The sequence below is a fragment of the Pimephales promelas genome, chromosome 3, assembly GCF_988280905.1.
Source record: "Pimephales promelas chromosome 3, fPimPro1.hap1.1, whole genome shotgun sequence".
Classification (NCBI taxonomy): Eukaryota; Metazoa; Chordata; class Actinopteri; order Cypriniformes; family Leuciscidae; genus Pimephales; species Pimephales promelas.
The window spans coordinates 19,129,132-19,142,261 of NC_142771.1; the positions used below are offsets into that span (position 1 = coordinate 19,129,132).

General features: G+C 37.1%; 1 protein-coding gene across 2 annotated transcripts; it reads left to right on the forward strand.

Moving 5' to 3' along the window:
• The first annotated feature begins 687 nt into the window (after positions 1-687).
• ubtf (upstream binding transcription factor) lies at positions 688-12,315 on the forward strand. Of its 2 annotated transcripts, none has more exons than XM_039687155.2 (22): positions 688-829; positions 1,613-1,723; positions 3,343-3,396; positions 3,655-3,827; positions 4,012-4,095; positions 4,211-4,366; positions 4,875-4,939; positions 5,026-5,149; positions 5,239-5,349; positions 5,436-5,569; positions 5,792-5,933; positions 6,063-6,104; positions 7,928-8,041; positions 8,171-8,323; positions 8,422-8,568; positions 8,951-9,061; positions 9,173-9,261; positions 9,365-9,554; positions 9,659-9,706; positions 10,834-10,899; positions 10,986-11,105; positions 11,641-12,315. In XM_039687155.2, exons 3-22 carry the CDS (start codon positions 3,360-3,362, stop codon positions 11,740-11,742), a joined length of 2,208 nt encoding a protein of 735 aa, XP_039543089.1. In that variant the 5' UTR covers positions 688-829; positions 1,613-1,723; positions 3,343-3,359; the 3' UTR covers positions 11,743-12,315. The 2 variants fall into 2 exon arrangements, with proteins under 2 accessions (XP_039543089.1, XP_039543090.1); XM_039687156.2 differs by lacking the exon at positions 688-829 and adding an exon at positions 1,195-1,336.
• Positions 12,316-13,130: the final 815 nt, after the last annotated feature.

Genomic DNA, 13,130 nt, shown 5'->3' on the forward strand with positions numbered 1-13,130 from the left:
CTGATAGGTCTGTGGTGGGAGTATAAAAGACAGAAAAGCACTGGCTTATATTCTCAGAGGCAGGAGTGCTGCTCCACACTGGACTCTGGCATTTCAGTGAAATGCGCACGTCACCGCTCTGATGTTTAACGAAGCAGCGCGCTCATTGGAAAATCATGTTTTCTCCAAATCAGAACGTCTTGATTGGACATCACAGGTGACGCCCACAAACAGACAAGGTGGAGTTTAATTATTTAACGTGACAAAAAGATGTAGCTGTCAGACTGAAAATACTGAAAAGATGTTAAAAGTACACAACAGTTCACTCTTTACTTAATGCATGCACTTTGGGAGTTTAAATAAAGGGAAGAATACTGTTTTTCTTTTCTTTATTTTATTTATTTTTGTATCACGGGTTAACATACTAAATCAAATTCACTTCTTATAATAAAACTTTACATTATCATCACAAGTGAAGAAAAAAAGTGTTCAAAACAAGCTCGAAACGGCACACGCGCGTGCAGGTTTGATGGCGCCTCGGTAGCTCGTGACAGCAGCTCCGAGTTTATAATCCAAATGGAAGCGAAACACGGGCGACCCATCCGTGATGAGAGCGGCGAGCAGGCAGCGGAGAGATTGAAAATGTGGATGTCGCCTTGGAAAGAGAAATGAGCGGATCGAGAGAGCTGCGCGCTGACTGGAAGGAGAGCGAGAGAGATGGAGGCGGGGGGAAGTCTCTCTCAGCTCTGCGGGGACTGGAGCGCCCGTGCCCTGGACCGGCGGCGCAGTGCTGGCTAACAGTCAACCCTCCCCTTGTTCCACCACCACTTCCACACACAAGCAGCGACAGGTAAGATCAAACCAGCGCCTCATCCTACCGACCGTTTGGTAAACAAACCTTGAACACATTCTTAAATGAAACGACAAAAAGAAAAAAAAAAATCTAAATATTTTGACTTTAGTGGATCATTGGATTGGTTAATTTCGTTTGTGTTTAAATTCTCGTTGACTTGGTGCAAGGCAACGGTTACATTCCGAGTCGCCTTACCCGAATTTCCCGTAAAAACATTTCCCGTTTATATATCAAACCCTTTCGCCGTGTTTAATTTCTGAATGTAACTCTAAAAGCCAGTAACCTAATTTTTAAGCGCGATAAGGGCACCTCTACCCTCGCGGTCGTCTTCATTTCCGAGTCAGGACTCCATGAGGCTCGTGAAGGAAAGAAACAGCCGCCTTTGGTTCGCCATCACGGAGCTCGGTTATCTCACAGTGTGGGCTATTTTTCGCTTTTGTGAAAGCAAATTTCGCCATCACATTTGACATTTTATCGGTTATCTTTGATTAAGGAGCAAACCGGGTGAGTTCAGAACCATTCGCTCTGGTTTTTCTCTCGGTGGTGGTGAATTGCACGCAGCGCGTGCATGGAGGGTAGTATGGCGGCTCTAGAACAGTCGTCACGCCAGGGAAGCGTCCTCTTCTCGGTTGTTACAATTTTCCATTGTGATTGTGAACAAAATGACATGTTTATTCACAGGATTGATTCATTTCTCACTGAGTTGATCTCGACTGTCATAATTGTGCTTCAGTCACCGCTAACTAAATACAAGTAACCGTATATTTCTTCCATTTCTAGTTTCGAAGCCTTTGAAGAGCCTGCTGCCCTGCCATACGGCCGCACAACCGTGCTTTCACCCCGCATTCCTCGTCACTCGAAAGTCGGGGTAAACAACCAGATTTCTTTACGGTAAGAGGACTATTTGGACACCGTTTAGTTATTTTTATATAACAACATGTAATAAGGATTGATTTTGGCTGTATTTTTTTTTGGTGGGGTTTATTTTTGACGACTGTGGTTCAGCTCTCACCAAGGCTGGAGGGGGATTCAATGCTAGTTATAGCCTGCTAGCTCCGGTGTAGGTCAAGTCATAGGTCGGTTTATCATTGTAACATTTTATTTGATTAAATGTAACGTTAGATTTGTAAGCTATCATTTGCAACAGTTCCACACGTAACGTTAGACACATACACTATCAAAGCTATTTTTGAGTTTATAATCTAAGTTGGGTAAAGCAGAATTTATGCATTAAACAGCACCAATTATATACAATTTAGGAACATTTCCACAGCAACTTTAAACATTATTTGTAAATTGACCCTTATATATACTTAAAACACAAACTTATTTTGACGCATTTTGCCTCGAACCTAAAGCCCCGTTTTCAACGCTTTTGTTAAAAAAGCGATTCAAATCCACAAAATAGTTGTTGTTTTGTTCCTCAGTATTTCAATTGTAAAGCTCAATTCTATTAAAGAATGTTATGATTATCCACTGATTCGGAGCATTTCATCGTGGTAAAAATACCCTTCATCCAGGGTCTGTTTTAAAGCTGGACTCTGCTGGCTCACGCGCCGCCATTACACATTCAGCGAAGCGGCGACGCCTCGCCCTGGAACAAAGCTCGTGCCATTTTGTGACTAATTCAGTCGGCTCACACATTTGCGAAACGACATCAGATTATGACTAGCCCTCCGTGTTCAACCATTTTAATACAGTCGCTGTGTGAATATAAAGGGGGGCGACCCAGAATGTGTCCGTGGCGGAAGCGGAGACCCGCGCCCAGTTGGTTTGGAGGCTGACTCTGGTGCTGCATGCTTTAGCAGTCACTCATGATGATCCCTGGCTGTGTTTCCCTCTCTCGACGGAGACCGAAAGCAGATCCCGATCCGTGGTCAGCTGGTCCGTCTGCAGGCAGCTGCCTGCCTATCGCCCAAAATGCTCCTTCCTCCTCCTGTAGTACCTCCCAGTATCCACTCGTCTGCCGAAAATATAGTCCATTTTCTATCTACTACACGAAACGCTCGCCTCGAAAAGCGCACAGAGTGCAGGAGAATCCGTTTCAAGTCTTAGTTCAGTAGACAAAATGGATGATTAGAAGGACTGGCTTGCTCTTGCTGGTGTCGACTGCAGAGTTATTTGAGATTTGAAACCGTCGCAAGCAATGGGCTCTGTCTCACGATGGAGCGTAAACGCTAAGGGGCGGTGTAATGAACATCAACCATTATGTGTCGGGCTGGATTTTAATTCCACTTTTCATACAACAATTCCTAGTTTAAAGAGAATTATTGAAAGCATAAAAAAACGTGGAATATACTTGAGTCAAATTTGAAAAAAATATCACCACATGAATGATGCGCTCTTTCTGTTATTTAATTTTTTGATGCAGCATAATTCATTATTATTAAAAAAATGAAATAAATTGAAAACTATTTAGTGTTAAAGCCATGTAAGTATGAGTTTCACCCTTTTACCTCAACTTCTTGTAATCCTTAAAATAATTATTTACATTATTTGTTTTTCTCTAGAGTGATTAATCCTGACAATGAATGGAGAAATGGACTCCTCTGCTAAAGAGATCGGTAAGAAACATTAATCATTTAGATCAGTGGTTCTTAACTGTTTATGATTATTATTATACATTTATAGTTATCACCGTGCGTGAACAGTAATAAATGTAACTTAATGGAAAAACAGTACAAGAAAATTGTGGATTCTAATTAAATACAAGTGAGCCTGTATTTAAAATTTGTGTGTGAATTGATATTTTATTAGTCTGCATGAAGTGATAAACAGGTACTCAGACATAATTTTTGCCCTATTATTTGTTATTGTTACAGTTTGGGAGCAGAGTGACCTGTTGAAGCTCTTGGATGCCATGAAGGTGAACCTGCCAGATAAGGATCTGTCCAAGTACAAGACGTCCGAGTCCCATTTGGACTGGGAGAAAGTGGCTTTTAACTCGTACTCTGCGGAGATGTGCAAACAGAAATGGCTGGAAGTTTCACGTGAGGTATGCTAGTCAGTGATCAATGTGTTTCACTTATATGTTGTAATGACTTGAGAAACATGCATCACATGTGTGTCGAAAGAATTTATGTTGATCGTATTTGAAATATTAGATTTTTTAAATTAGTTTTTAGTTATAGAATCAGATAAATGCAGTTGTCACATTAAGATTCCTGTTCCTGATTCAGATACGTAAATTCCGCACCCTCTCTGAACTGATCGTGGATGCACAGGACTATGTCAAAAATCCATACAAAGGAAAGAAGCTGAAGGTAGAAATTCCTATGGCTCAGTCCTGAAAGCTTGGATTAAAATTTACAGATTTTGTCCAGTTTGTTATTTGGAGCAGCAGAAAATGCTAACTTTTTGTCTATTTATCTTCTGCAGAAACACCCAGACTTCCCCAAAAAACCATTGACACCGTATTTCCGTTTCTTTATGGAGAAGCGCGCCAAGTATGCTAAACTACATCCAGAGATGAGCAATCTAGATCTCACAAAGATCCTGTCCAAAAAATACAAGGAGCTCCCAGAGCGTAAAAAAGTGAGTGCAGAGAAATTGAAAAGAAAAAGCATTGGGTCTCTTAGCATGTTTAAAAGTCCACCAGTATGTGATTTTTGCATTAGGGGTTTCAGTTGTTCATACATTTTAGAAGGAAAGTTGATTTTTTTTTTTTTTTTTGAAAACTAAATGCAGACTGCATGCACAAATTTGTTTGCATAGCTACATGCTTAGTAAATTAGATCCATTGTCTGTATTAAACATTTTTCATGAACTACTATAAAATGGAAATTGTAGTTTTTATTTGATTTTTAAATTTGGAAATTGATATTATGGGGATATTGTAATGGTACATTAAAGGTTAAGAATGAATTTGGTGTTCAGTTGATTTCAAATCTGTTGCTGCTCTCTTGTTCCTTTGAAAAGAAGCAAATATTTTCTATTTGGTCTGGATCAGCTATTGTTTTGAGTAGTACCTTTCTAGATCAGTCAACAAGGCATGCATTGTTTTGTCTGACCTGTTTGTTCTGTCTGCATCTGACGTCAACAGGAGAAATACGTGAAAGACTTTCTCAGAGAAAAAGAGTCTTTCATGATCAGCATGATGAAGTTCAGGTGAGTGACTCATTGAGACTTTATCATCTAATTTACATTTCGAAATGATCGCTTCTCTAAAAAAGTGTTTATTTGTGTTTTATCAGGCAGGATCATCCCGACCTTCTAGAGAACGTTAACAAGAAGTCCAATGTTCCAGAGAAGCCCAAGACACCCCAGCAACTGTGGTACAGCCATGAGAAGAAGGCCTTTCTCAAAGGACGCCCAGATGTAAGCTCTACACACACTCGCACTAGAATTTGCTGCTGACTTCTTCATACACATGAAGGCTGTAAAACACTTGTGCTTATACTCTCCAGGCGACCACCAAAGACATCAAGGATAGTGTTGCAAAGCAGTGGCCACAGCTGTCAGACAAGAAGAGGATGAAGTGGATCATGAAGTCTCTGGAGCAGCACAAACTGTATGAGGTAAAGATGCTTGCATTATCCACAGCCTATTTGCCTGTAAGTAGCAAGCTTCTCTGTAATTTTTGATCTTTCCCGTATTTGTTTAGGTGACAATGCGCGAGTTTATCCAGCAGCACCCAGAGTTGAACATCACGGAGGAGGACATTGTCAAATCCACTCTGACCAAAGCAGAGAGACAGCTCAAGGACAAGTTTGATGGGCGGCCCGACAAACCACCTTCGTACGTTTACCTGATGATAGCAATGTATACTTTTTGGGGGGGGGGGGGGGGGGGGGGGGGGGGTTTGTGGTTATCTTCATTATGGTTTTAATATGTTTTAGTACTTAAATACTTATTTCAGTTACAGAAAGTGTTTTTTAATAGTTTTATTTAATGATAATTTCTTGAATGAGTTTTTTTTTTTTTGTCTCATTCTGTTTTTGTTTTGTTTTTTCCTCTCAGGAATGGTTACTCAATGTTCTGTGCTGAGCTTATGTCCAGTATGAAAGACGTCCCCAGTACGGAGCGCATGGTCATGTGCAGCCAGCGCTGGAAACTCCTCAAACAGAGCGAGAAAGATGCTTACCAAAAGCGCTGTGAACAGGTTTGTTACACACTCTTATTTTACACCCTTCCATCTGTTGATCAACCATCTATTAAAATAAACAAGCCAACATGGATACATATGGAAGATTTTTGTCACTTTAATATTATTATTTTTTTCTCTACACAGAAAAAGAAAGAATATGAAGTTGAGATGAATCGCTACTTATTAGTAAGTATACGTTTAACAGACCCTGAGCTCTGTTTTGAAACAATTTTCGGTTGTGCTTTATTTTAACCCTCTGATGGTCTTCAAAAAAAGTAACAATTCCAGTCTTCGGGGTCTATTGGACCCCAGACAATAATATTTAATTTTGTAACAGAATAGTATTTTTTTTTTTTAACAAATATAATTTTACTCTGTTTATTAATGTTTTTACTCAACATTTGTGTAGTTTTTGGAGGATTTATGATTTTTTTATTTATTTCTATAAATAAATAAATAAATATTTATTTAAATAGGATTTTTACCAAAAAAACAGCATTTTATGTTAAATAAACTTTATAAAAGACCCAGATTTCTAACTTTCATTCCTGGGGATACCATGGATAATTTTACAAGGTTGAATGTAAGATTTTTTGCCGAATTTTTGGAAAAAACAGGTTAAAATTTGTAATAAGTCACTTTATCCACTAGATGGCTATAGAGCTCCACTAGATGGCTATAGAGCTTCACTAGGGCTATAAAGTATTTGAATTACTGAAAGATATAGTTTCTAAAGTTGGATTCAGTTGGATTCATATCTAAATATTGTAAAATCACACTTATAACAAAAATAAAATACTTTTTGTCAAAGTTTAGCCTTTGTTTTTGTACTGAAAAAACAACAGTTTTTCAATAATGTTACATTATGATTAGAATCAAACCTGAACATGTTACAAAGAGAAATGTTGGAGTCTTAAGATTTGATCATTTATTTCAACTGAACAGCAATAACAAATTAGCAAATAAAGCAGTAAAAAAAAAATAATAATAAAAATAAAAAAAAGTAAATTGGGTAGAAAATAGAATAACTAGGAACAATAGTTTGGAACAATAGAACAGATGGTCTCATCTCTTTTATTTTTTTTATAGACTTACAAATGTATTCCTGTGTGTGTGTGTGCACATTTTCAATGTGTCTTAGTGTTACCAATTTATTTTTGCGGTGGTTCTGCATTTTAGAGTATTTTATTTTACAAATGATAAGCGAATAGTTTTTATAGTCTGTATGTATTCCTGTATATTGCATTCCTCTATATGTGTGTGTTTGTGTGTGTGTGCATGTGTGTGAGCATGATAATTTTGGATTGTGGATGTTTTTTGCATTGTTGGAAGTGTGCCACTTAATTTCTGTCATTTCTGTCTGTGTTCTGCGTTATTTCTGATTTTGATGATGAATTGTGTCTATTTTGAGTCCAATGATAAATAAATATTTATTTATTAATTTATAGATATTTAAAAGATATCATAAATCCTCCAAAAACTGCACAAATGTTGAGTAAAAACATTAATAAACAGTAAAATAATATTTGTATACAAAAAAAAACTATTGTTCTGTTACAAAATTAAATGGTATTTTTTGGGGTCCAATGGACCCCGAAGACCACGAGTGTGACTATTTTTGTCACGCCTACATAAAAACAGATAGAATTCCATTTTAAATTTTTTTTTGTAGATCTTGACAGTGTTGAGAGCCGTAGCAAGTTTCATACCATTTGGAAAAAGAGAACATTTTTTTTTAATTCAAGCAAAATTCATTTGGGGTCTAACAGACCCCGAAGACCATCAGAGGGTGTCTGTGTTACATTGTACATTTATACATTTAAGTGCTGAGTAATATTAAGTAACTACATGTACTTACTATATGGTTTGCTTTATGGTTAGTTGCATGTTATAATGCTTAATTTATAGTTATTAGAATAGTAACTACATGTAACAATGACACTGTAAAATAACATATTACCCAATTTGCTACTTGGTTTGCATTTTAACATGTTGCCTATGTATCCCAGAGTATCTCAGAGGAGGAACAGCAGAGAATAATGTCAGAACAGAAGATGGGCAGCTTTAAAAGGGGCGGTGGTGGCAGCAGCCCCGCTTCTAAAAAGAAGAGCGCCACTGCAAAGGTTAGTTCACTTGTCAATCATCTTTGGGATATTAAGGGATTGTTACTTAAATGAGCTTACTGCCACTTGAACTTCAATCCCTTAATGCCCTTCTGTTCTTTTTTTTTCTCTCTTTATTAATTTTAACAGTCTGCAGAGAAGCCCAAGCCCCCTGTGTCTGCAATGTTCATTTTCTCAGAAGAGAAGCGTCCAAAACTTCAACAGGAAAGGCCTGATCTTTCTGACATGGAGCTCACCAGACTTCTAGCCCGCATGTGGAACGAGCTTTCTGACAAGAAGAAGGTAATAAAGACACAGAAGGATCATAACATCTCTGGATCACTAATATCACTGTATTGACTAAATTGTTTTTAACTTGAATGTCTACTCATTCTTAATAGGAGAAGTATAAAAATCTGGAGATGACGCTGAAGGCAGACTCTGAAAAGCAGAGCAAAGAGGACAAAGGGAAACTACCAGAAACACCCAAAACAGCTCAGGAAATCTGGCAACAGAGTGTCATTGGAGACTATCTCGCCCGGTTCAAGGTATGAAATCATGCGTGCAAGAAGTTAAATTACCAAGTAACATTTCTTACTATTATCGTTATCGACTTTTTGATTAATAGGAAGTTAAAGAGAGACTTTTTTATTTGTAATAGAAATATTTTGTAATTATAAATGTATTTTTCACCAATTTAGTGTGTCCTTTCTGAATAAATCATTAATTACTTTTTAAAAAAGAGAAAAAAATCCTGCCCTCAAACTTTTAAATGGCACTCTATGCCTAGTTTTTTTCTTGAACAGACAATATGAAGCAGTCCTGCCCACCAATGGCTGCACAAATATTTCTACCATAGAAAATTGTCTTTCTAATTATCTATTTGCTATGGTTTTCTCCACTGATCTCTCCCTCTTCTTTAAATGTCAGAATGATCGAGCGAAAGCTCAGAAAGCCATGGAGGCCACCTGGAACACCATGGAGAAGAAAGAGAAGATCATGTGGATCAAGAAGGCGGCAGAGGACCAGAAGAGATATGAAGTGAGTCTAGAAAAATCCAAACAACATTTTGTGACAGCCAAACTACATTTAGTTAGTACAGTATCTGATCATGTTTCTACAACCCTTTATTCATTCTTCTGTTTTATGCAGAGAGAGCTGAGTGAGATGCGATCACCTGCCCCAGTCTTTATCATGGGGAAGAAAATGAAATTTGATGGGGAACCTAAGAAACCACCCTCGTAAGTTCATTATGTGTATCTGAGTGTTGGTGTGTTTGAGGAAGCTCGATGTTTCTTACCTTCCCACTTGTTCTAATCGTGTTCTCTTCATCTGTGGCAACAGTAACGGCTATCAGAAGTTTTCTCAAGAGATGCTGTCAAATGGTGAGCTGAACCATCTGCCCATGAAAGAGCGCATGGGTGAAATCGGAGGCCGCTGGCAGCGACTCCCTCAGAAAGAGAAGGACCATTACAAAAGGATGGCGGAGGAGAAACAGAGGCAGTACAGAGTGCTTCTCGAGCAGTGGCTTGCGGTACCTCATATCTTTATTATAATTTTAATTTTAGACCAACACGAATTTGAACAAGTTTGTGCATTTTGAATTCAAGGATATTAAAATGATTTTCTCCCTCACAGAGTATAACACCACAGGAGAGAGCTGTGTATAAAGAATATAACTCACTGGTAGGTCATACATGTGCATGTATTTCACTCTATCTGCTGAAAATATACATTAGTGCTGTCAATTGATTAAAATAATTAATTAATCGCACATTTTTCTATTAATCTCACCTCACATTAAAGTTTTTAATCTTTTTTTTTATTGTAATAATTTTATATTTATTCTCCAAATTAATGTAGAAACAACATAAAGACAGAAAGAACATTTTCATTAAAGAATGCCAGCATAACAACTTTTAATTTAAATGAACTTAAAGTTATTGTTTTCTTTGTTTTTGCCCCATGTGACCTTGTAAACAGTTCTTTAAGATTTTCAGGGCAGGAATATATACAGATATTGAATAAAGTTATGAAACTCCAGTCTTAACTGCATAAATTATAAATCAAGTATAGATCAATCCTTATTAAAGCTACAAAAGTTATTCAGTCAAGAGCAGTGAGAGTGATTTTCTCTTTCTTTTGTTTTTTGATTATCCTTAATGACAGACAGTGGTCACTTTAAGACCTGCATCACACGACACGGATCTGACTTGCATCCCATTTTCTTACAACTCTTTACGTTCATTTAAGACTTGTTGTGATGATACTCAACAAAATGGGCATTGTGGCATAATTTTGTATTTTTGCTTGTTCAAGCGCTGTCTAAAGCAGCTTTCTGTGTGCACGAGTCATGTGTCACGTAGTTTTCTTTAAACTAAAAAATCAATCGCATGCTTTAATTGATATTAGGGCTGTCAAATGATTAATTGCATCCAAAATAAAAGTTTGTGTTTACATAATATATGTGGGTGCACTTTGTATAATTATTTTACATGTATAAATACACACACATGCTTGTATATATTTAAGACATATTTTCATGTAGATACTGTATATAGATTTATATTATATATAAATATCAAAATTTTAAATCTAAATAAATTTTTTTTCTTAAATATACATGCATGTGTGTGTATTTAAATATATAAAAAATAATTATACAAAGTGCACCCATATATATTATGTAAACACAAACTTTTATTTTGGATGCGATTAATCGTTTGACAGCCTTAATTGTTATATATTTTTATTTCAACTTAATATAAAACTTGTGCCTCTTTAATTCTTTTTCTTAAACTTTTCTTCTTCAGAAACGGAGAAGCACAATAAAACCTGGTGGCACGAATGCTAAAGTGAAACCCAAGGCCAAAGTATCGGTGAGTTTGATCGTAGAGTCTTAAATGACTCTTATTTTTTGCAGCATGTACTGATTATTCTGTATCGTTGGTGACCTCGTCCAAAGGAAGACGAAGAGGAGGAGGATGATGACGACGACAACGATGATGATGAAGAGAAGGAATCTGATGACGAATCATCCTCTGACAGTGATGACGATGATGATGACGACGATGACGAAGATGATGTAAGAGATTTTTTTTTATGGACTTTGATTAGTGTTTAGGGGTGGGCAATATGACATTAAGTCTTGTTTCAGAATATGATCTTTTTTTTTTTTACCAATAACTATACATCACAATATAGTTCTAGTTATTTTATTTTAAATTAAGAACAGAGAAGCATATTACAAACAATAGGAAACTATATGAACTATATTTCAAACAATATGAAATTCCATGTGTTTTTTTTTTTTTTTTTTTTTTTTTTTTTTTGAAGAGTGTTCTGAACTCGTTAAATCATGCAAATTTCATTACTTTCTCATTCATGCATGTTTCTGTCACTCTAAAGTGTCAATAACATAGTACTGTGCTATGTATATATATATATATATATATATATATTTACATGCTGCAATATCAATGATTTAGCAAATTCTCTAACTTTAAAGCATGATAATGCCACAATACATATAGTCATACCGCTGATCCCTATTAGCAATACGAATGCATTTGTTAATCAGAAAATATTTGACTGAAAAATCTTTCCAAATTCACTTTCAGAATGAAGACATGGAGGATGAAGAGGTGGATGATAAGGAGAATAAAACAGAAAGCAGCAGCAGTGCTTCCAGCTCTGATTCATCGGGTTCAGACTCGGACTGAACCAAAGCCGAGTCAGCCTGAGCCCACAGACTGCCAGAAATGCTGTGAACTGAGCCATGAGCCGGGGGTCTGAGCCTGCTCTGCACTGCGCTCTTCCCACCACAGGAGGGGGCTCACCCCGCTGTCACACATCTGCGCCGCCTCACACAGTCTTTTCCTTCTCTACTGTTCTCCCCTGCACTTTTGGTTTTATTTGTTCCTCCCTCCATGATTTTGCTTGGCAGGTTTTTAGGCATTTTAGGCAAAACACATGATGACTCATTGTCTAAATTCCTCCTGACACCACTGATCACAGAAAAAAGGGGTTTAGTGCTCTGATATTGGCTTGTAGTCGTCATGAGGTGTTAAGATGCCCCGTGTTTATACTTTAAAGGTAGGAAGACCGAGAGCATCAGGTGCCATTTTTTTTTTTCTGTAAGTGAGCCAAAGAGTCTTTTAGTTTCACAGATTATTTCGGGAGGTACAGGGGACCAAATAATTGCACTCTGAAGAATGTCTGCTTTCTTTTCCTCTGTCTGTACCTCTCCTGTTCTTCCTAGGAGTGTTGCTCCACTCCTTTTCCTGCTCCCTCCATTTTTGCTTTGGTGTTTGTTTTAGCTTCTTCATTTCAAAACAAATGTGGTATTTTCAGGAAAAATGAAGCCATTTTGAATGTCGCCCCATGGACCTCGTTGGTCTCGCACTCGGTTCTTGTTCACAAGGCGTTGGTGCGTTGCTTTTACCTGCACCTGATGAGGGGTTAAAGGTGAAAATGGACTATTTATTTTTGTCCTGTTATAGGAATGCTGCCCGTTGCAGTTTTGTGATATGGATGTGATGAAGCCACAGCAAACGGGCTATTCATTCAGTTAATAAAAACGACTGATGTTACATAATGAGGACTAGTTAATCGGTTAATTGTTCTGCAGCATAAGCAAAGTTCTTTCAGAAAATTGCTTTTGTTTTTTGCGGATTGGGCACCAAAATGTTGTTGTTGTTTTTTTTGGTCTTTTGTTAATAATGGTTACATATTGTTTGAAGCTGACTTTTTTTTGTTCCTCTTTCCAACCACTGTTTTATTTGGTGCTCCAAAGATTTTTTTTCTTTTTAAAACGTGATTGTTATGTTTTAAATATGATGGATGTGAGTTACCCCACAATTCAGTGCACTTATGATAGAATCCAGTGTTCTTTCAGTATTTCTCTTTCTTCATTTTACCCATCAGTCCATAACGTTAACCACTTCACAGGTCTTTCACGCACCAGCTCAAGGAATGTAATGGAGATGTTTTATTTAAGAGAGGGGTATTGTTAATGTGTTGTGTGTTTATGTATATATGAGCAGTTTTGATGGTGAGGGTATATTCTCTCATTTCAATATCCTGGCCTAAAATGGCAACTTAACTAATT

Excerpts from the sequence above, each read along its gene's own strand:
- ubtf (XM_039687155.2), top strand. The coding sequence starts at position 3,360 with ATGAATGGAGAAATGGACTCCTCTGCTAAAGAGATCG. Across the intron at positions 3,397-3,654 it reads CTCCTCTGCTAAAGAGATCG|TTTGGGAGCAGAGTGACCTG; the intron begins GTAAGAAACATT and ends TTATTGTTACAG. Across the intron at positions 5,350-5,435 it reads AGCAGCACAAACTGTATGAG|GTGACAATGCGCGAGTTTAT; the intron begins GTAAAGATGCTT and ends GTATTTGTTTAG.